Source organism: Protobothrops mucrosquamatus, unplaced genomic scaffold (assembly GCF_001527695.2).
Source record: "Protobothrops mucrosquamatus isolate PMUCROS unplaced genomic scaffold, P.Mucros_1.0 scaffold_36, whole genome shotgun sequence".
NCBI lineage: Eukaryota > Metazoa > Chordata > Lepidosauria > Squamata > Viperidae > Protobothrops > Protobothrops mucrosquamatus.
The window spans coordinates 484,833-505,142 of record NW_015386112.1 but is presented as its reverse complement, the minus strand read 5'-3'; the positions used below and the strand labels follow the sequence as shown (position 1 = coordinate 505,142).

General features: G+C 35.0%; 1 protein-coding gene and 1 long non-coding RNA gene across 2 annotated transcripts in view; one reads left to right on the top strand and one right to left on the bottom strand.

Moving 5' to 3' along the window:
- Nucleotides 1-20,310, top strand: part of TBCD (tubulin folding cofactor D) — a 152,298-nt gene that overhangs the window by 107,959 nt on the left and 24,029 nt on the right. The window contains exons 22-30 of the mRNA XM_015810193.1: nucleotides 514-574; nucleotides 934-956; nucleotides 6,076-6,107; nucleotides 8,115-8,177; nucleotides 8,709-8,785; nucleotides 9,531-9,612; nucleotides 10,434-10,549; nucleotides 13,801-13,889; nucleotides 17,663-17,803. Of these exons, the coding sequence (XP_015665679.1) occupies nucleotides 514-574; nucleotides 934-956; nucleotides 6,076-6,107; nucleotides 8,115-8,177; nucleotides 8,709-8,785; nucleotides 9,531-9,612; nucleotides 10,434-10,549; nucleotides 13,801-13,889; nucleotides 17,663-17,803 (684 nt within the window). The remainder of the gene's footprint in view (nucleotides 1-513; nucleotides 575-933; nucleotides 957-6,075; nucleotides 6,108-8,114; nucleotides 8,178-8,708; nucleotides 8,786-9,530; nucleotides 9,613-10,433; nucleotides 10,550-13,800; nucleotides 13,890-17,662; nucleotides 17,804-20,310) is intronic.
- Nucleotides 16,376-19,434, bottom strand: LOC107282443. The gene is made up of 2 exons (XR_001548776.1): nucleotides 19,315-19,434; nucleotides 16,376-17,840 (listed from the first exon to the last, which is right to left on the bottom strand). It is a non-coding gene; the product is annotated as an uncharacterized LOC107282443 (long non-coding RNA).

Here is a 20,310-nt window from a genome sequence, read left to right as displayed (position 1 = left end):
AAGGCATTGTAAAGTGGTATTAACACTTCACGTGATCTTGATTCTGTCCCTCTGTTAATGCAGCCTAGCACTGTGTTGGCCTTTTTGGCAGCTGCAGCACACTGCTGGCTCATATTTAGGTGATTGTCCACTAGGACTCCGAGGTCCCTCTCACAGTTACTACTATTGAGCAAGGTGCCACCTATGCTGTACTTGTGCATTTGGTTTTTCTTGCCTAAATGTAGAACCTTGTCTTATATATTATTAAAAGCAAGTGTTAGAAAGGTATCAAACATGAAACTATCAGGCAATAATGTTAGAATAAATTAACAGAACCTACCAAAAATTGCTTTTGTCATAGCAATTAAAATTAAAAATACTGGAGGAAAAAAATCTAATGTTTTAGGGGTGAAAAAGGATATTGATAATAGTAACAGCCACAGAATTTTCACAATGTTTACATTTAATTAAGAATCAAATATAACTAATGTCAAATAATACTGTATTGATTTTAAATGCTTTTAAACCTTGCAGACTTATTTCATTTTATTTGGATGAAAAAACTTTGGAAGGACTTAAGCAGATTCATGTAGAGGTTCGTATATATTATATCTACTGAAAAGTTATTTTTGCAGTTGTATCTTTTAAATAGAAAAAATAACCTTTCTGTTTATTTAAATAATAAAAGCAATGTCTAAAGCATTGGAAGCCAGGACTTAATTGGAAGCCAGGCTACATTTATTATACTATCATTATTGAAATGATAATTTATCTGTTTTCTTTTGCCATGGCCTAAAGAAAGAGAAAAGATTCTTAGGTGGAAGGAAAGAGTTATTATTAAATTCATCCAGGAATACAATTTTTTATCCTCTTTTCCAAATCAACACATGAACCACAGTTTGAAAAACACTGGAAAAAATGAAAATTCTTAATGTTAAATCTATTCTTTTACAGCTTCATCGTCGTCAGTTGTATAGGTAAGATAATTAGTGTCAAATAGACTGTTGCATTTTTGAGAATGAACTCACAAGGAATAAATAAACATGCTTCTGAAATGTGTAATCCCTTTTGTGTAAGAATGCATAGTTGTGTTTAAATGTAAAAAAAATGATTCCTACTTTGATGTTGACTCTACATGAACACAATAGAGAAGATTTCTTTGTCTGGAATCAAGCAGGTTCCTCTTAGAAGTCCATCCGTGTTGCATATCTATCCTGTGAAATGTGTGGAAAAGTGTTATAAGGATATGCATAGACTTTATAGTATGAGCTGTTTAAAAAGTAGACAGCTATCCGGTCAAGACATTTTGTCACCCCAGACAAGAAAAAAAAATAACATGTAATCAACACTATCAGCATTCACTGAAACACATAACATTGATTCATGAAATTACCAAGATGTTTTAGAGTTGGGAAATTAAACTTATGATCTCAGTCTGCAACATGTTAGCACAGTTTGCTTCCAGTACTTGCTTCAGCAAGAGAACATTCTTCCTTTTAACTAGTATTACACAGCACAGAAGATAGATTGTATGAATATACAATGTACACACTGAATTCTGCTTGCTGCCCAAATACATAAGACTAAACAGTTCTTTTTTTTTCTCTTCTCCATCTGATCTACTAGCTTGCTGCTTCTTATATCTTATTTGCTTGCTACTAAGAATGGAAGTGTGCTTTTCTGGGCAGCAACACATTACTTGGTGTGCAAAATACAGAACATGTCTCCTTTAAATGTAGTTGCCTCCAAATACATGTTGAATGTATCCAGGAAAAAGGAAAAAGAAATGTCTGGTAGAATTACAAAAGTAGCAGGTAGAATGTTACCATTTGTCAACATTATTGGGCTGGCCTTGGATGAGACTTACTAACTTGCCCAGTTTGAGATCCTGAACTGTCCGGTTCCAAAGACTGCCACATTTGTTGCTATTATTCTCCAACAGGAAAAGAAAGAATATATTATATATATGTTTAAAAATGTCCTTGTAGGTTTTGCCATCCTGTATAATATTACATGCTTGGAGAAGTGTAAATGTTTCTCCTTTTTCTGAGAGCAATAACTATTTTAAATATGAATTATATGTAACATGAGACTTATTAGTTGTTCCGTATTTTTGGAGTTCATTTAAATTTGTATTATAGTTTTGCAGGATTACATTTATTGGTTCATAAGGTGACTGATATTGAATCCTTTAACAATAATAATGTGCTCTTCAAAATAATGTGATTCCAGAATTATTGACTTTCAAGTATTTTACACATTTCCAAGATATAAATATACATTTATACTTTTGAATAATATATAAAAGATTAGTCTTTTCATCATTTTATAACAAGCAGCTCCTTTGCATTTAATAGAACAGCACTACTAAACAAGTTAAACCAGTTTTATGGAATATAATAAAGGTACAATGCCATGAAGATTCCCATCTGAGAAACATTTTCTTGGAATTTTAACAAAATAACACTATAACCATTTGTCAGAAGATATCAGCAGTCAAATTTTTGTGGCTGCACTTACTGATTTCTGGAATGAGAATTTCTATTTCAGAAATAAGGAATGCTTTCCCAGAGGAGCAAATAATTACATTAGCCTGTGCTTGATTTCTGTTTGCTATGTTAATAAGTGACTCTGGCAAAAGCTGTATATCATAAAGAAAAAGCATTATCCTTGGAAAGTGTGGAGTACAAAACCATTACATGATTTGTGAGATAAACTGAAGTAATATTTAATAAAATCCAGTAATAGTGAACTTGGCTGACTAGTTGAGTTAATGTAAATGTATGTATTGGGTTTAATAAAATCCTGCTGCCAATGCAGAATGGTGTATTTCAGGCTATATTCAGTTTCCGCAAAGTAAAATAGTCAGGAGTCTTCTGTATTTTAAATTGGGAACCCCACAAAGTTGCAATCCCATATAGTTCTAATATGCTGCGAAGTGTAATAGCTTTGAAATACTGTACCTGTGGTAGGAAAAGAAGTGAAGAAGACTATCAAAACAACTACTTTGCAATACTGTACTACTTCTCTTTTTAAAATCAGATGCACGATATATAGACACAGCACATAGATGTCTATTGAATCTGACATGCTGCACCTATGCATAGTTTCCTATTTACTTACAATATTTATCCCACTTTGCTGAAGAACAAAGTTGGATATTTGTTTTTTTTCCTTATGAGAGAACAGAGTAGTTTTGCAAATTGTATTTCAGATCTGCTAGTAGCCTCCAAACATCTTAAACTTGGTCACACCATTTTCACAGTCCAGAATGGGCTACCAAATTGAATGAAGGTAGTTAGTGTACGCCCAGATATAATGTCATGAGACATACAGATTTTAAAGAGTAACTTTCTTTTTTCCATGAGTGCAATACTAGTCTGTTTACTTTTCATCTATTACAAATGTTACAATCTCCACTTAATCTTTCTGTGTTCTGTTTTCCGTTAATATTTGCTGTTTTGTTGAATTTGAAATGCAAGAGAAGCCCTCTGAATTAGATTAAAGATCTATCTATGCTAGTATTATGTTTCTTATATTGGCCAACCAGGTATTTATGCAAATCCTGCACACGTATATGTAAAGCCAGCTAGCAACAGCCTTTTTCCATTGTTGCTCTCTTGTAACTGGTATTGAGAATCATGCTATCTCTGATTCTGGAGATACCATTTATTCACCATGACTAATAGTTATTGATACCTTATTCTCTATAAATTTGTTTAATCTCTTTTAAAGCAGTTTAAAAATCTACATCTTGAGGCAGTGAATTCCAGAATTTCAAAATGCATAAATGTTATTTCAGCAAGTGTACTTTGCTTGATTTAGATTGGTTACTAGTGGAATTCCTGGTAGCAATTCCATCACATAATTTTGAATTTAAGAAGAGGAAAAAAATACAATTATAATGATGCTAGCTTTTTGTTAGTCTCATACATGCTTTTAGTAGCTTTACGTTGGCTTTATATACTACCACTAGTATGGGAAAGGACCTTAAGCAGTGGTATTTCAGAACCAGTGATAAAAAAAATGTAAGATATACAAAAAGAAAAACTCAGGTTAAAATCAGTCATTCTTGAAGTTCTTACTAGCTGTTATTGAACCACTATGTTTATACAGCTTACACTATGTCACAGACAGAGACTAGAACAAACATAAACATTTCCTTATGGATGGAATGCATGGAAGGAAAGAAGGAAGAAAGGAAGGAGAGAAGGAGACAAATGGATTAGTAAATGATAATTATTTTTTTCAAGAAAAACTTTTAAGTGTCCAGGGGGCTCAGTTACACTTGTAGTGTGAAAGCTTGTGGAAGGTCTCCCCACTTCCTGTTCCAGAAGCCCTCTATGTGTTCACACTAGCGTTCCATCTTCTGCTTGGTAATTCCTGCTGCCACCAAGTAACTCCCAGAGGGCACCTCACTCTATTGTATCTTTCCTCCTAATCATAGGGTTGGGAGTGTAGGTCTGTCACGCCTTATGCTTATCTTATTGTCAATTCAGATAATCAAAATATTAAAAAAAGGAAAGGAAAAGAAAATAACTTAATTACTGTATCCTCCTATCTGTGTGACATAAAGACACCTGACTAGAGGTTTGAGCCTGCAGGATGCTGTTACAGTAGCATATCTCAATAGTTCAAGTAATCTAATAGAGTTTGATTCTTGATCTGGTGAACCTCAAGGGGGTGGAAGCTGGTCTGCTAAAAATAATGAGGTTTCTGGCAGAAAACGTTGCACTGGAAAGATTATCAAATTATTATCACTGGAAGCTTTTACAGAAATATGTTTGTATAGCTTCATAAATAAGCTTGACATGGGAGTGAAAACTGCACATAATTCTTATATTTATAAAGAAAAAATGGGCACATTTAAATGTTAGCAAAACACAGAATTCTAAAGTACGTAGCACAAATTCCTGGCTAGAACCTTTTTATCAATTACTACAGAAATAGAAATCTTGAAATGATGTACTTTTGGCTTCAAATACTTGGATCTCCTCCAATTTCTTCTCCAGTAATTTGTCAAGGCTGTTAAGAAAGATAGTAATGCCCACTTTCTGCCAGCAAATCCAGCGATTTGTTGTTGTTGTTGTTTTACTTTATTTTTCTTTTATTATATTTATATGCTGCCCACCTCACTCTACAAAGTGACTCTGGGCAGTTTTAAAATTTTCTATCTTCACCTGAACACATTAATGTGGTGTTTTAGTTTATCATGTTTTATTTCTCTAGCCCTTTGACAAACACACACACACACACACACACGTACATTAGTAAAAAGAAAAGGAGAATGCAAATGCAATAAGGCCCTTTTGGCATATGGCATGGTTTGTAGTTGTTGAAATACAGTACTGTACTTAAAAATTTGGGTAGTTCACATATGAACAAAAAAAATTCAAATTGAAAATTGAATTTGTTAAGGAAGTAAAAGATACTTTCGAAAATAATACAATAGCAGTCTCATGGGATCAACTTAATATCGCAGTTTTCATCTAATGCTTTCCATAGAATAGTCCAAAAGAGTTGCCAGAAAACTGACTTTAAAAGGACTTTTTATAAACATGTAATGACATGAGGGTAAAATTGGATTTGACTGTTGGATAATTCTAAAGCTGCATTTGCACATTACATAACTTTTTGTGAATACAAATTCTAGCTTAATAAATTATGGTTTGCAGAACTATTCCCATTCCATGCAGCTTGGTTAGCTTCTCCTCTTTCTGCAATTCACATACTGTATAAACTTAGTTCGGGATACATCTGAATTAAGATTTGGGTTTGAAAACTAACTCCTAAATCTGACATATTTGAGAACTTTTAACCACAGATTGCAGTTAATAGGAAGCAACAAGTGAAGATTCAAATTCTGACTTGTTTTACTACTCATGCAAAAAAAGGAATAAAGTTACTGGAGAAGTGTTTGAGGTACTTGCCATGTATTCATATTTTTCATATTAAGCTTTAATGTATTGAATCTTGGCAAAAGAGGCAGGTTTAGATTCATATATCAATTTTCTTTTCCTTTTTCTGTCATGTCAGTGCAAAATACTGCAGTGATGTTGTTTCTTAAATTGGTATTTTTTTTTCTTTCTTTTCCAGAGGTTTAGGTGGAGAACTAATGAGGCCAGCTGGTATGTTACTTGACATAGAGTGTTCTATTTACAAATATAATTTGGAAATAAATATTACATTTTAAGATTACATAATGTAAACTTGGCTAGTCCTGATTCACTGAACATTTTGCCAACTTTTCTTTAATTTCCCTTAAAGTATACTTCAGCCATTCTCCCTAATGTAAAATTCAATATTTTTATTGACTCATGATTCAGAAAATGTAGAATAAAACATAATCAAATCCCAGACTGGTAGTTTTTTAATACCATTTTAGTTATCATTAATTGGTTTTTTTCCCTGTAAAATATAGGATGGAGCTAAAGGAAGAGCTTAGTTGCTAGATTGTTGATTAATGGGATTTATTCTTGGGCAAACATTCTGCTCCTATTTAGTAGATCAAGAGTCATCTTGTACCATCTTTAGCACATAGAATAGTATTTTAAAACACCACTAAAGTCCTTTTTACCATCCATAAAAATGAGATTTAATCTTAATTGGATAACACTTGGATAATTCTCTTTTTTCATATTCCAGTTTTTAATCCATAGCAGAAAATAATGTAGTTACAATAACCGACTTTATTGCCAGTTTAATGTCAAAATCAATTACTTCCTACGGAAAAGTGTTTTAAGGAGCTAGTTCGTGTGTATATGTTAAAAAGGAACTCTATGCATGCAGGAACTCTTCCCTGCCTTCAAGTAAAGAAATACTTAGGTATTAGGAAATATGAGTTTTTGCTGGGATTTCTACATGCCACATCTATATATTAACATGTAATGAGTAATTCTTTTTATGAGTAGTAAATAGTGCTCTTCCCCAACTGATGCCTCGCAGATGTGCTAGCCTACAATTCTGTAGTCAAATTAGCCATTGTGCTGCCTTTGGGGTGATCTACTCAGCTTATTTGTGGCATCAGATTAATTATTTACTTCCTCAAAAGTCTACCCTTGTGATAGAATATTTTTATAATGTTCTTTGTGCTGCTAAGGATAACTAGAGCAATTTATATACCACTTAATCACTGGATTCTAAGACATTTTACACTTATAAAAACAAAAAATGTAATTTACATAATAAAATATGTTTTTTTCACTAGTATTGATTATTGAGAACTCCCCACTCCAAACATTCTATGGAAAAGAAATGGTAAATGAGAAAAGGAGAGAGGGTGTCTTGATCTCAAAAACCAAACAATTCTACAATGTAGATATGCTACTTTTTTATGGATTCATAAGATGCCTGGATGTTTTTGGATTCATAAGATGCCTGGAAGACCATCTTGATAGATCTGTCCTAGTGCTCAGTAGGGGCCTTGGACTTCAAGTTTGATCCGATCCATCCTCAAATCACAATCTAACCAGATTTAATGTGTGCAGCCCATGTCACTTGGAACCATGGTGACTGCGACAAGCCCATGGTTCTATAAGATCTGTGAATTCTCAGACATCCCCATAATGTGAAATTTGAAGGAATCCATCACCAACCCAAGCTCAAATTTGATCGCCTGCAAAACAACAGGTGGGGCCATCATCAAATTATCACAGAACAAATATGGGCACCATCAAATTCTCATGGAATATCATTGCACCTTCCTCTTCCATCTTAGTTTTGAAGGTCAAGAAACCCCTCTCTCCCAGTTACATACCAGGTCCACTTTCTTCTCCAAAACAAAATTTAAAAAGGACATTTTATTACAAACAGGCCTGGTGTTCAACATTTATCTCACTAGAAGCCCCTGAGATAAAGTCCTCTAGTGATCCAGCACTCAGAACCTGGTGTTGAAGGTGGTGGATCAGAATTTCAATGAGGAATAAAATTCCCTACTGCCCATCCTCCGAAACAGTAATTATTTCCTGTCATATCTCCCTCTGCTGACAGATTTGCCATACTATTTGCCATACTATTTACTACATAATAATAACAGTGTGAGTTCATGAACCATGATCCTGTGTAAAAAGGCTTATAAATACCCTTTAATTCAGTGAATACAACTCTGATTGCTTTTTTCCCTCCTTGTTTTCTAGTCTGCACTTTGATTGAAAAGTTGTCACTTTCAAAAATGCCTTTTAGAAAAGATCTCATAATTGGTAGGTGATGTTTCTCATGTTGTAGAGTTACTATGTCTGTCTGTTGATGATTATAACTTTAGCAAATAGACAGTATTATTCATTTAGCAAGAATATAATTATATAAATTCCTTTATTTTCTACTGTCACAAGATGTAACAGAGTGGTTCAATATGCTTCTTATCTTCCCCCCCCCATCTTGATGCTGTCCATATTTGCTATATTCAGCTTCGTTCATCACAGTAATGTCAGAATGTCAATATGTAGAAGTCGAGGGCCATTAATGCCTGTTAGAGATGTTATAGAATGAAGGCAATTCCAGGAAAATATGGAACAGCAGTTGCTTTTTTATATCCCATATGCCTGCTATTCTGGTTGGTTTTTATGTGGATATTTTATTTGTGGGATATATTTTAAAAATATAGTGGCAAAAAGAAATTGAAACAAATTTCAGTTGGAATTCGAACCTCTAAGGATGTGTAAAAAAAAATGTAGATATGCTAAAATGCAATGCAACCAATATACTATCAAGTATGTTTTCTTTATTTTCAGATGATTGGCAGTGGCTGATCAATGATAGTTTACAAAGCCTTCACCTTATTTCAAGCAATTCAAGACAGCAAGTAAAAGTACAGTAATTTATCTGTATTGATCTTAAAAGGTCTAAATATCATGTTTTGCTTGTTGCTGTTACAGTTTAAATTTCTAGATTTTTGAAAACAAAGCAGAGAATAGATAGAACCCTAGTGCGCGTGCACACACACACACACACACACACACACACGTGGTTATGCTATCATATTTCTGATGCTCAACAGCTGGCCCACATTTACTTTACAACCATCACAATTTATGACTAATGGGCATATCAACTTGAAATAAATCAGGTAAATGGTTGATATTATACCAAATACTTTATTATAGTCACTGATCCAAATGCTGTTCATTTGCATAACAAAAGTACTGATTAAATAACAAAAATGATGTTTTATTTAGGCTATAACTGGTGCATACTGAAATGTAATTCAATTTAGTATTATCTCTTCAGAGCCATTAGAATAATACTAAACTAATTGCAATATCTTCCCATCCTTTTACTAAATGGAGGTTATAGTTCAGAATAATTTGTAATGTAGCATTGTTTGACCAGCCTGACTTGCTTCTGGCTCCTAAAGTGGAACAATTGAACATAGTAGGATATTACTCAACTCAATCTCAAATGAATGGGTTATCTGACATAGTCATAATAATTGCATGAATAGACATTAAATGTGTTACCAGATGATCTATCAGGTGTCTCTACAGTAGAATTCTTTCAGAGTGCATTTGAAAGAGAAGTTATTCTATATCTTCGTGGTTTTGCTTTTGTTTTAGGAATCAGCAGTGTCTGCATTAGCTGCTTTATGTAATGAATATTACTGCAATGAAGAGGGAGGAGCAAATCCAGCTGAGCAAAGTAATGATTCACCAGATTCATTTCTATTTTTATTAAAAGATAACTTATGGTATCGTGCTAACTAAAAAAAAAAAAAAAAGAATGCAGCACAAGCTAAATTAGCCTGAACTAAATTTCATATAGAACAAATTTTGGATAGCTGATTGCCCATGTTTTCTCTAGCATATTATTTGATTTAATTTTTAATTAACTTGTTTGTGTTTTCATTAAATTAGAACTTTTCCTTGTTTCATGGGCTAATGCTTTGTGAATACTCTGCTGCTACACTAAAACACTTCCCCCCCCCCTTTATTTGTCTACTTGTATGGTATCTCAATCATAGTATAATTTTAGGTGTCTTACACAAGGGGGTTAAAACATCAAAGCAATAACTGCTAAAAACAAGCAGAAACAGAAACACCAAAAATATATGGTGCACACCGGGGATGAAAATAGTACAAACATATACCACATTAAAGCTATTATTGGGGGCAGACTTTCTGTTTCTCCATAGCTTGGTAAAAGAGTCAGCTTTTTAATGGCTCTCTGAAGCCCAGCAGGATGAAAATCTAATATTATAAATTATGTCACTGAAGGAAAATGGACCTGTGCCATTTTGTGGAGCTGACTCTCATGCTTTGCTGTCAAAACATTGTCATAATAAAACTTTTGAAGGTTTTTGCATGTTAGTAATACGTTATATACTGAATATTACATAAACAATTTTCAATTGTTTGTTTAACAGCCACCATCCCTCAGGAATAATCAGTGGTTATTCTAATGCTGCAAAGCATTGTTTCTGGAGTTTTAATTACTCAGACAGTGAGTGTTATGTTTTCCAGATTTGCTGGTGCAATACATTTCAGGCCTTCAAAGCCATGAGCAAATGATTCGCTGTGGTTTTTCACTAGCCTTGGGTGCCCTTCCGAAATTCCTTCTAAAAGGCAAACTCCAGGAGGTAAGCTAAGATGCAGGGCAGAATGTTTTATAACAGGTTTCAGATATTTTAAAAACACATATCTTAATGATACGCGATTGCTTTGTTAAACATAAAATAGATTATATTGCTTCAATGTTTGATTTCTATAACCAAATTTCTGCTGATTTGGTCTCCATTGTCAATTAAGACCAACAGTGAAATCTCAACATTACCTTATGTTTACATTTGGATCTCTGGAAGTCACTTATTTATTGGATTTATACGACTGCCTAATTTGGGAAACTTACAGTTTGAAACTGTAAAAGCACACAAAAGCAACAAATATGAAATAAAATATATTGTATCTTCTTAACATAAAGTACAACAGGATAAATAAATAACATAAATAATAATAATAACAGAAGCAATCAAGGCTAACGAACACATACTTCATTCAAGGGTCTCCCATTCTATTCAGGCTCATTCTGTGGGCGCTAGGGGAAAAACAGGTTTTTAGAAGAAGAGAAGGGTCAAGACTGCCCAAGATTGGAACCAATCATGTTCCATGGGCAAGAGCTGCAACAGAAATCATAAGTCCTGAGTCCTACTGGAAGGCATCGTTTTGTGGAAGAGATCAAAAGCGTGAATAATCTACTGGATCTCATAGGTTGAGCAGAGACACTTGGAGATAGATGGTCTTGCAGGTAAACAGTCTTGTGCCATGAAGGGCTTTAGAGAGGATAAACAGAACTATGAATTGTCCCAGATGATTATAGGGAGCCAGGGCTATTTGTGAAGCAATATGTGACATGGGCAATTATGAAATCTCATCCATAGTTATTCGTGCCACTGCATTTTGGCTTAGTTGCAGCTTCTAAGTGGTTTCCAAGGACAATCCCATGTAATGCATACTGTGGTAGTTGTGTTTGTGTGTGTGTGTGTGTGTGTTTGTGTGTGTGTGTGAGAGAGAGAGAGAGAGAGAGAGAGGACATCAGAGACCATGAATGGGGCCTTCTGTTCCAGAAATGGGCTCAGTTGGCAGATAAGATGATTTATGCAAAGGCTTCCCTGCTCTTCCAGCAAGAGCTGAGAACCCAAGTTCAAGATTGGCATGGGTGCATGCATCTCCATCCTGGTCCTGCCAAAGTCATCTGTAAATGTAATCAACACTATCTGAGTGCTGTATCTCAGTCTAATCCAGCTGGAAGGAGTCCAGATAATACGTTATCATCCAGACTCTTTTGTAATTGCATAACCACTCTTATTAATCTTACCCCAAAAAGGAATGTTGGATACCAGATAAAAATAATTGACTCTTTTGTATCTAAGAAAGATTTTTTTAAGACAATTGGATCTCCCTCAAGTGCTTAGAGAAGTATTTGATAAGATTTACCTGTTTATTTTCAGAGGCACTCCAGATATCTCTTTTTTCTGGTGATCTCTTTGGGGTTTACTGAAAAAGAGGCTGCCAAAGTGCAATTTGATCCAAGAACATGCCCCCTGCCACCATCCTGATGTCCTGTTCTATTCAGTAAAGAGGGACTCAGGTGGACCATGTATCAGAGCCTGAGAAATATCCCCAAATTCTTATTGAAACCCAACAGGTCCATTAGGAATCTGGAGCAGACAAATCAAATAAATTCTTCCTGCAGTGAAGGGTCATTGCAGAGAACTAGGGTGACTAGAAAGTGATCTAGCCATGCAAAGGATTAATGGTTTTATCTTTTATTCCCCAAGATATAAAAGTCTCTCTAACACCTCCCAAAACAAAGGGCCTGAGTTCACATAGTAATCTTTCCAGTTAATTGATCAGGACTTTGGGATGTTCTCCTTTAGCACTCAGCATTCCTGGATGCTAACTGTTAATTCACTTTATGCAAACAAACAAATACACTATTATCTACCCTATATCACCCTATCAGGCACCAAACTCTCTACGCCCAACTACCTACTCCACTCTCCATCTCTCAGCTCCACTACCATCTTCACTTTGTTGTTCTCACTGTGGGTGCCAAATGCCCAGACTGTGACTATAAGTCAAAGTGATTTGGAAAAACTGGAGAGTCAGTGTCAGCTTCCTGCCTTTCATCGGCAAGGGAGCCACACAGTTATGTCCTTGAAACACCAGCTCTCCGGCAAACACAGCCAAAATCCATAATTTACATTACTTAAAAAGTCTTAGGTAGAGTCCTTTCTTATTCAGTATAAAACTGGCTAAAGCAATGGGAAGGTACAAATGATGCATATGCTGATCCTTCCATGTTCAGGAGTAGTGAGCGTGAGGCAAGATGGCAGTACTCTGGGAGATAGGCCAGATGACAGCTGCTGGATGTAGATTGGATATCCCATAGGATCGTCGGCCTGCTTCTGGTGGATTGATTCAAGGAGAGTCTAGATAGTGATATAGATCCCGATTTGAAGCATAACAGATTTCATAGAAGTTGGGAATGTACGGCTTGTAAACAGTAAACAGTAATGACAGTGGTGATGATCACTGTAAGTATTTGGTGGTTTCAAGACAAAATGTGATGGATGTTGAGAATATCAATGTGAAGTTTCAGACAGATTAGCTATGTGATTTTTGCACATAAAAAAACCTGTTTGTAAGGAATTATGACATTTCTTAAATAAAGTGCAGCTGCTTGTCAGTGGTTGAGGTGGAAGTAATAAAAGGTTAACTTTTAAAAACTAGATTACATGGCCAAACAAACTGTCAAAACAGATCACAAAATATTATTGTACGGTTGACTCAGAAGGATGGGATAGGCATCAGCAAGGTGGAACAAAACATAAACAAGACTCACTCCCAAGATCCTTTGAGAGAGGCAGCCAATGGGGCCTGATCACTAGGGTCACTTTGATTCAGGGGCAGGCTGGCTGGATACTGAACCCAGTAATCCTCCCTTGTTCTTTCCATGAATGACTTGTGTGGTAGGGTATATGCACAAGTGTTGCTAATCCATCTTTTGCAATGTGCTGGAACGTCACGGAAGCCAAACTTCATGGAGAGACAGAACTGAAATGGCACAGGTTTAGGCTTGTCCTGTCACCCTAGTAAATGAAAATCAGCCTTGATATCTGACTGAATGTAAAGTACATCTCTAATAAACCACACGAAAAGCCTGCTTTGTAATGTGTAAAAACTACTACATGTTTTCATTACCATCTACCACTTTTCCTCTGTGACCCACTTTATTGTAACTGCTTCATCTCCATTATTTTGCATAATACTTTTTGAGAAACGTAGTCAAGTGCTGGTTTAGTGTTTGGATTTTCCTTTATTCTTCCAGGTTTTAGATGCTTTGAAAAAAGTCACTTCGATTTCTGGAGGTGTGAGTTTTGCTGAATCCAGAAGAGATGGCCTAAAAGCTGTTGCAAAGTATGTAATCCTTTCTGTTTCATGTACCTAGTAGTGAGTATAGTTATTTACATAAATATATAAATATATATCTTGCCATGCTTTTCTTGTCAGACAAAACTTAATAAAAGTGGTAAGAACATCAGTCAATTTTACTATGGCCAAAAGGCTTAAAAGCAGGTTACAAATATAAACTAAACTTGGCATTGGATAAAACAATTTATCCAATAAAATATTTAATAAATAACACATAATAGGCTTAAAACCTCAGTATTGATTTATTACTAAAAAACTTGTTTTTATAGCCGTAGTTAAAAATCTGGCTGTTAACATTGTAATCTTCGGATTTTCATCTGCAAGTAATTTTTTTACACATCTCTTCTTCTTGATTTAGATCAGGCATGTCAAACTCGCAATGTCACGTGATGTCATGCGATGTATCATGACTTTTTCCCCATTGCCGGCAATGGGGTGGGCGCAGTTTCGGTGTGATGCATCTGGCCCGTGGACCGGCAGTTTGACATGCCTGGTTTAGATGTTAAAATAGGCCAGAAAATTTCCTGCAAAAGATTTATAAAATTCACAATACAATAAAATAAGTTCCATCATTTCAAGATCAGTACCACTACAAGGAAAAAATCTTGTAAGAGAGGCGGAAATTTTTGAAATCTATCATAAAGCATATTTGATGGCAACTCATTTAATATGGCTTTTGAAAAGCTATTCTCCAATTGTTTAAATAAAAGCTATTCAAATATTTAGAGAGATGAAAAATATTAATTAATTCCCAGTGTTGCAGGTGAATACAATACTTTGGCTTTGGCCAATATGGAATTATCCCATATTTTTTGTTTAATACAATGGCTTGCTGATGACATACCCCTGGATATTAGGTAATAAGAACATAATAACTCTAGAAATAATAGAAGTAACTGGAACATTTTGTCGCTCTGGACTTTAAATAAAATCCAGAAAGAGCTTGGAGTGAATTTCTGGAGTCGGTAGAGCGAGGCCAATGTCTCTTCCGCCTTTCATCATGTCCTAGTGTAGCATATCTTTTTGCTCCCCTTCCTTTTCCACCAGCTCCCCTTCCTTCCTGAACCTTCCCTTTTCCCTCTCTTTAGGCACAGACATTGCCACTGCTGTTTTCTCAGATCCCACAGGTCCATCTGCTCTTCCCCCCCCCCGCCAGTATTTCCACAGCCATTTATTCCGCTGCTGCTATAGTCACAGTACATGATCTTCTCCATGGATCTTCTTTTCTTCTCTCCCACCCTCAGCTGCTATCAATGGACATGCCAGCTCCACTAATGCTGTGATTTGACTAAAGTGAGGAACAGGCTTCCAATTCTGCATACCTCTCTAGACTAGACTAGACTAGACTAGACTAGACTAGAATAGAATAGAATAGAATAGAATAGAATAGAATAGAATAGAATAGAATAGAATATCTTTATTGCCATTGTTTAACTCACAACGAAATTAAGTGCTGTCCACAGTGCACACTACACACAAGTAAAAACCACAAATAAGAACATACATTATATACACACATCCTTCACATTCTATTCACCATTGCGCTAGCCCCTCCCACTAGCCCTTTCCACTGCCCCTTTCTTTCTTTTTGTTGTCTACAGCTACTGCCGGTATCATTGACTTCTTCCACCTAAGGCAGTCCCATTCCATTCTCTGTACAAACCCAAACATCCTAAACACTCCTGATTTACTTAGGCCACTTACCATCTGGTACCATCTGTTCCATGAATGGAACAGTTTGTGCATGGAACATTTTGCATAGCCCTCTTGTTAATATTTTGGGGGGAATTTTGTTACGGTAAGTGTCTTTATAAGGTTATAATTTGGAAGAGAAACAATGGTGTTTTTAATAGAAAATGAATCCTTAAGTCTCTTTTAAATTCTATAAAAATAGTAATTAGGCTTTAAGGAGCAGTATGCGAACAAGTCTCTACTATTTTGTTATAAATAAACAGGCTAAATAAATTGTATTTAAATAATAACCTCCCTATCATAAATATAGTCCTTTTACTAGTGTAAATTGTAGAAAACTAAGAAAGATCAATTCAGTAATAAAAATATAATTTTCAGTGTAATTTCAGCTCATTATCCAGATATTTCTTTTGCATTTACTTATGAAAATATGAGCACTTAAATGTTCATGTTGGTAATTCATTTCAAGTCATTCTTATGCTTATCATCTAAGTTGCCAGGTAGCTGTCCTGCATAGTTTCTACCATAAATATGTAGGCTTTGACCGGTTTCCCCAATTTAACTAAGTAATTACATAGTGTTTAAGGCCTTATAATATCTGAAAACAAGACTGAATGTAACTAAAGTATGTTCTTGAATTCTGAATCAGGAGGAAAATAATTTATATAGACAAGGGGTTCCATCACATCTTCCTTCCATGAAATTTGAAGGTACACACCTCCCCTAAAAATCCAAACACCAAAATGAACACAAATGATCAATGAAAACAAATAATGAACCTTTGGGAAAGGTGAATTTATTGTAACAATGTACAGCTATGTACAACTTTTTAACATTTTGTAAGCCACCCCAGTTGCTCAATAATGAGATGGGCGGCATATAAATTTAATAAATAAATTAAAAGACTCTTCACACCTCCCCTGGACTCTGTACTTCCCCAAGAGAGGTACACCTCATGGTTTGGGAAGCACTGGTATAAACTATGTAGAATGAATTCTGTGTGGGGAAAAACCCTGTAAAAAGCAGGCCCTGTAACATGATACATAGAAAATGACAATTGAAATCGTGCATCTCAAACAAGCGATAATCTTTGCCAGTGGGATTTTCTCCAGAACTCCCTGCTATGCTTCCAGTGACAACTTATTAGCAGAAGAAATTGCTTACTGCTTTGTTAAATATCCAGTGTAAATGGCAAGAGTACTTGTATGTGCTGTAACTTTCAACCCGTTAGAGATCGTAAGACCTAAGGGACTAGTAAAACATCACTTTTTTATGTAAAACAGCTGAACAACTTGTCACTCAGGAGCAAGCTGAACTGTTGATAGAATAATTACCTCTAAATTTCCCACTGTACTCTGGTCTTTTTCTATGTCATTAGGTATGAAAAAAAAACTTGGCTAGGAAAATATGACAATCATGTTCCCCCAGCCTTCCCCTCCCCAATCTGTAGTTAATTCTACATAATAAGGATGTAATACCAAAACTAATTGTCTGTGTGTATGTAGACTAAAGTTTTATAATATCAAGTACAGGTAGTCCTTGCCTTAATAACCACAACTGGGTCCAGAATTTCAGTTGTTAAGTGATGTGGTTGTTAAGTGACGTGTCATGTGACTCGACCAGATTTTACCATTTTTATCACATAATTAAGTTAATCACCATGGTTGTTAAGTGAATCACGTGTTCATTAAGTCAATCATATAGTTAAGTGAATCCAGCTTCTCCCATTGACTTTGCTGGTTGAAAGCCCCTTGCAATCACAATCGCATGACTGTAGAATACTGCAACTATCTTCATTGTAGTCGTAAATGGGAGTTGGTTGCCAAGTGCCAAATAGCACGCATGTGACTGGAGGGATAGTGTGATTGTTGTAACTCTGGACCATCATTAAATGAATGGACATAAGTCAAGGATTACTTGTAAGACGCATTACTTACATTTTGATTAATAGGTGGTATTGTGCTATTTAATTATTTATTGGGTTAAGCAGAAATTTGTTAATACACGAGTGTTTTTTTAAAAAAAATATTATATGATCCTAATAATTATCTTCCTTCTACCTTTAGAGTTTGCTTGACAGTAGGGGTGAATGGAGAAGGATCACCAAATGAATTTGTGTGTAAACGTAACGTTACAGAGATATATAACATATTGTTGGATGGTCTGAATGATTACACAACAGATAGCAGAGGCGATGTTGGAGCATGGTAAGATGTGTGGTCTTGATAAAGTCCCAGCTTTATTCTGTAATGCAAAGCAAAAACGATAGACTCAGAGAAAATGTGAAAATGTGGCATCTTACTAAGGCTTTTAACTTACTTTTGAGGCTTTCTTCCATGAGAAACCTTCCAAACGTTTATTTTTAATTGTCAGTTTAATTTAATTCCAAAATTTCCTTAGTTTTATTTCACCCTGAAAGAACAGATTAGCTGTTCTGATATTCCATTATGGTGATTAAACAGCAGAGGGTGTAGTTGTATCAACAGTTGGGCTCCTTCTCTTCTTACATTGCTACCTCCTACAAGCTACATTTTGCACACATTATTTTAAAGAGCAACTGCTATTCATTATCTCTATTATCTACGAACCACAAAGTTTTATTTTGACATAAATAAAAACATGAATGTCTAACCATTTGTACTCATAGCTTAACAAAGAGTGAATTTGTTTTACATGAACATTTGAATTTTCCTATTATTAAATTGCATTGCATAATTTTGCCTAGTTGCACAAAACCAACCAAAATCAGCTGGTCAGGACTTTGATGGGAGGCTCCAGGGCTCTCATAGGCTAGCTTGGGAAATCAAAATTATAACCTGAAAGAAGTCAGTGGCAAACCATTTCTCTGGTGCCGTCTAGGAAACTATTTGGCCAACTCTTTGGATTTTCATGTGGCCATGAAATCACCAAAAGTTGAGCTCAACTTGAACAAGACAGTGTATCATTTTGATTGTTAAGTTATGGAGCGCCAAGATATTTAAATTAAGGAGTTTTAAAATTAAAGAAATAGGTTTTATGCACTGCAACTTTTCATTATAGCACACAAAAAATGTGAACAGTTGTTTCTTTTAAATTGCTACATGTATCCTTGAACCAATCTATTAAAAATATTTTATAGCATATTTCCTGCTTACATGCTAAAGAAACTTCTGCAAAAGAATTGAGCGTATAATTTGTAGCTTCAGAATGTAACCAAATTCAAAGATAGCATAGCATAAACATACAGTGAGTGACTGGAGACATGATGGTAGTTGGAAATCCATATTTAGATTTCACTTTTTGTTTATTTTTTAAAGACATGTTTAGTTTTGGGGGCCCAAATCATATTAGGGCAGTTGCAGCTTACTGCTGTGAATGTTTCCTTCTGCTACTATTTGATCAGAAAGAAAAAAACTTATAGAAAGTTGTAGGTAGAGGAGTAGTATTAAGTAAGAATGTGGAGTTAGTAAGAAAGAAATATTTTCTCTGCTGTCCCTTTCTAGAATATTTAACTTTTGGAGAAAGTATAATAGGAATTCCAGCCATGTATTCACAAATTTGTAACCATTTATATATCCTGAATTTATCCAGAATTAAGTGTTGATTCTAGAATAAACATAGATACAAATTTGTATCCATGCTTCTTCTAGAGTTTATACTAATTTCAGGATAGAAATATTAAATTTGAACATCTCAAAGTTAGCGTTTCTGTTTCTATGTTAAATAATATAGCTCTTACCTCTGACCAGATAGTCAAACTCCACTAAATCAAAGCTTCTTCAAACTGATGCTCAATGGGTTGGAAAGGGAACTGAATGCGTGGGTATTCTTGGGAAAATGCTTTCTGAGGTGTGTGTCTGCTCCAGTAAAAAAAAAAAAAAAGTCCAAAAGGAATAGGAATGTACACGAACCTTTGATTATTTTTTTTAAAGGATTCGTGGGAAAGCTAACAAACTGTATTTTCCATATGCAAACTTAACATTCCTTTTGACAGACTGTTTGCTGGGACTTGTCCAAATTCTGTCTACAGGTGTTAAATATAAAAAAACCTTAAGAGCAAGATGCTGTGTGAAAAAAAGAAAAAGGTTCTTTGATTAAAAGTGGTCTAATTGCTCTCTGTGTGGGTGTACGAATATGCACGTGTGTACATGCTTGTGCAGGGAAACAGACAGAAATCCAGTAGTCTAATTCTTATTTACATATTCATTATTTTGAATTTTCCGTAAAAAAGTAAAAAACGCATAACGTGTTACTGTGTTGTGATATAGATAGGTTTCTTGGGAATGAGTTATAAAACTGGCAATGTAACAGCAGATCAAATGGGGTGTTCATTAGATTATTTTGCAAAAAAAATGCATGCATTCACTATTCCAATGCACATTTTTCTGTTCTTCAAAACATCTTTTTGAGTGCATTCTTTACTATCTTTTCTGTCTTTTCATTCTCTAATTCAATAATCCATTTTGATTGTTCTCACTTGTATTAAAACAGAATTACTTTTAAATTCTACATTAGAATTACCTTTAAATAGTCAATTAATGAATGAATGCCGAGCAGTAAAGCCATCTAATGGCAGGCTCTAGCTTGATTATGTGAATACATAGAAGGCTAATCGGCATGAAGAAGCAACCAAATCTTCACCTAGTTGCGCATATTTTTGTCTCGGTCCTTGAAAAGGATTTCTTCTGATTTCTTACTTGATTTGGACAAGCAAGGAGACCTGGTTAGATTTGCT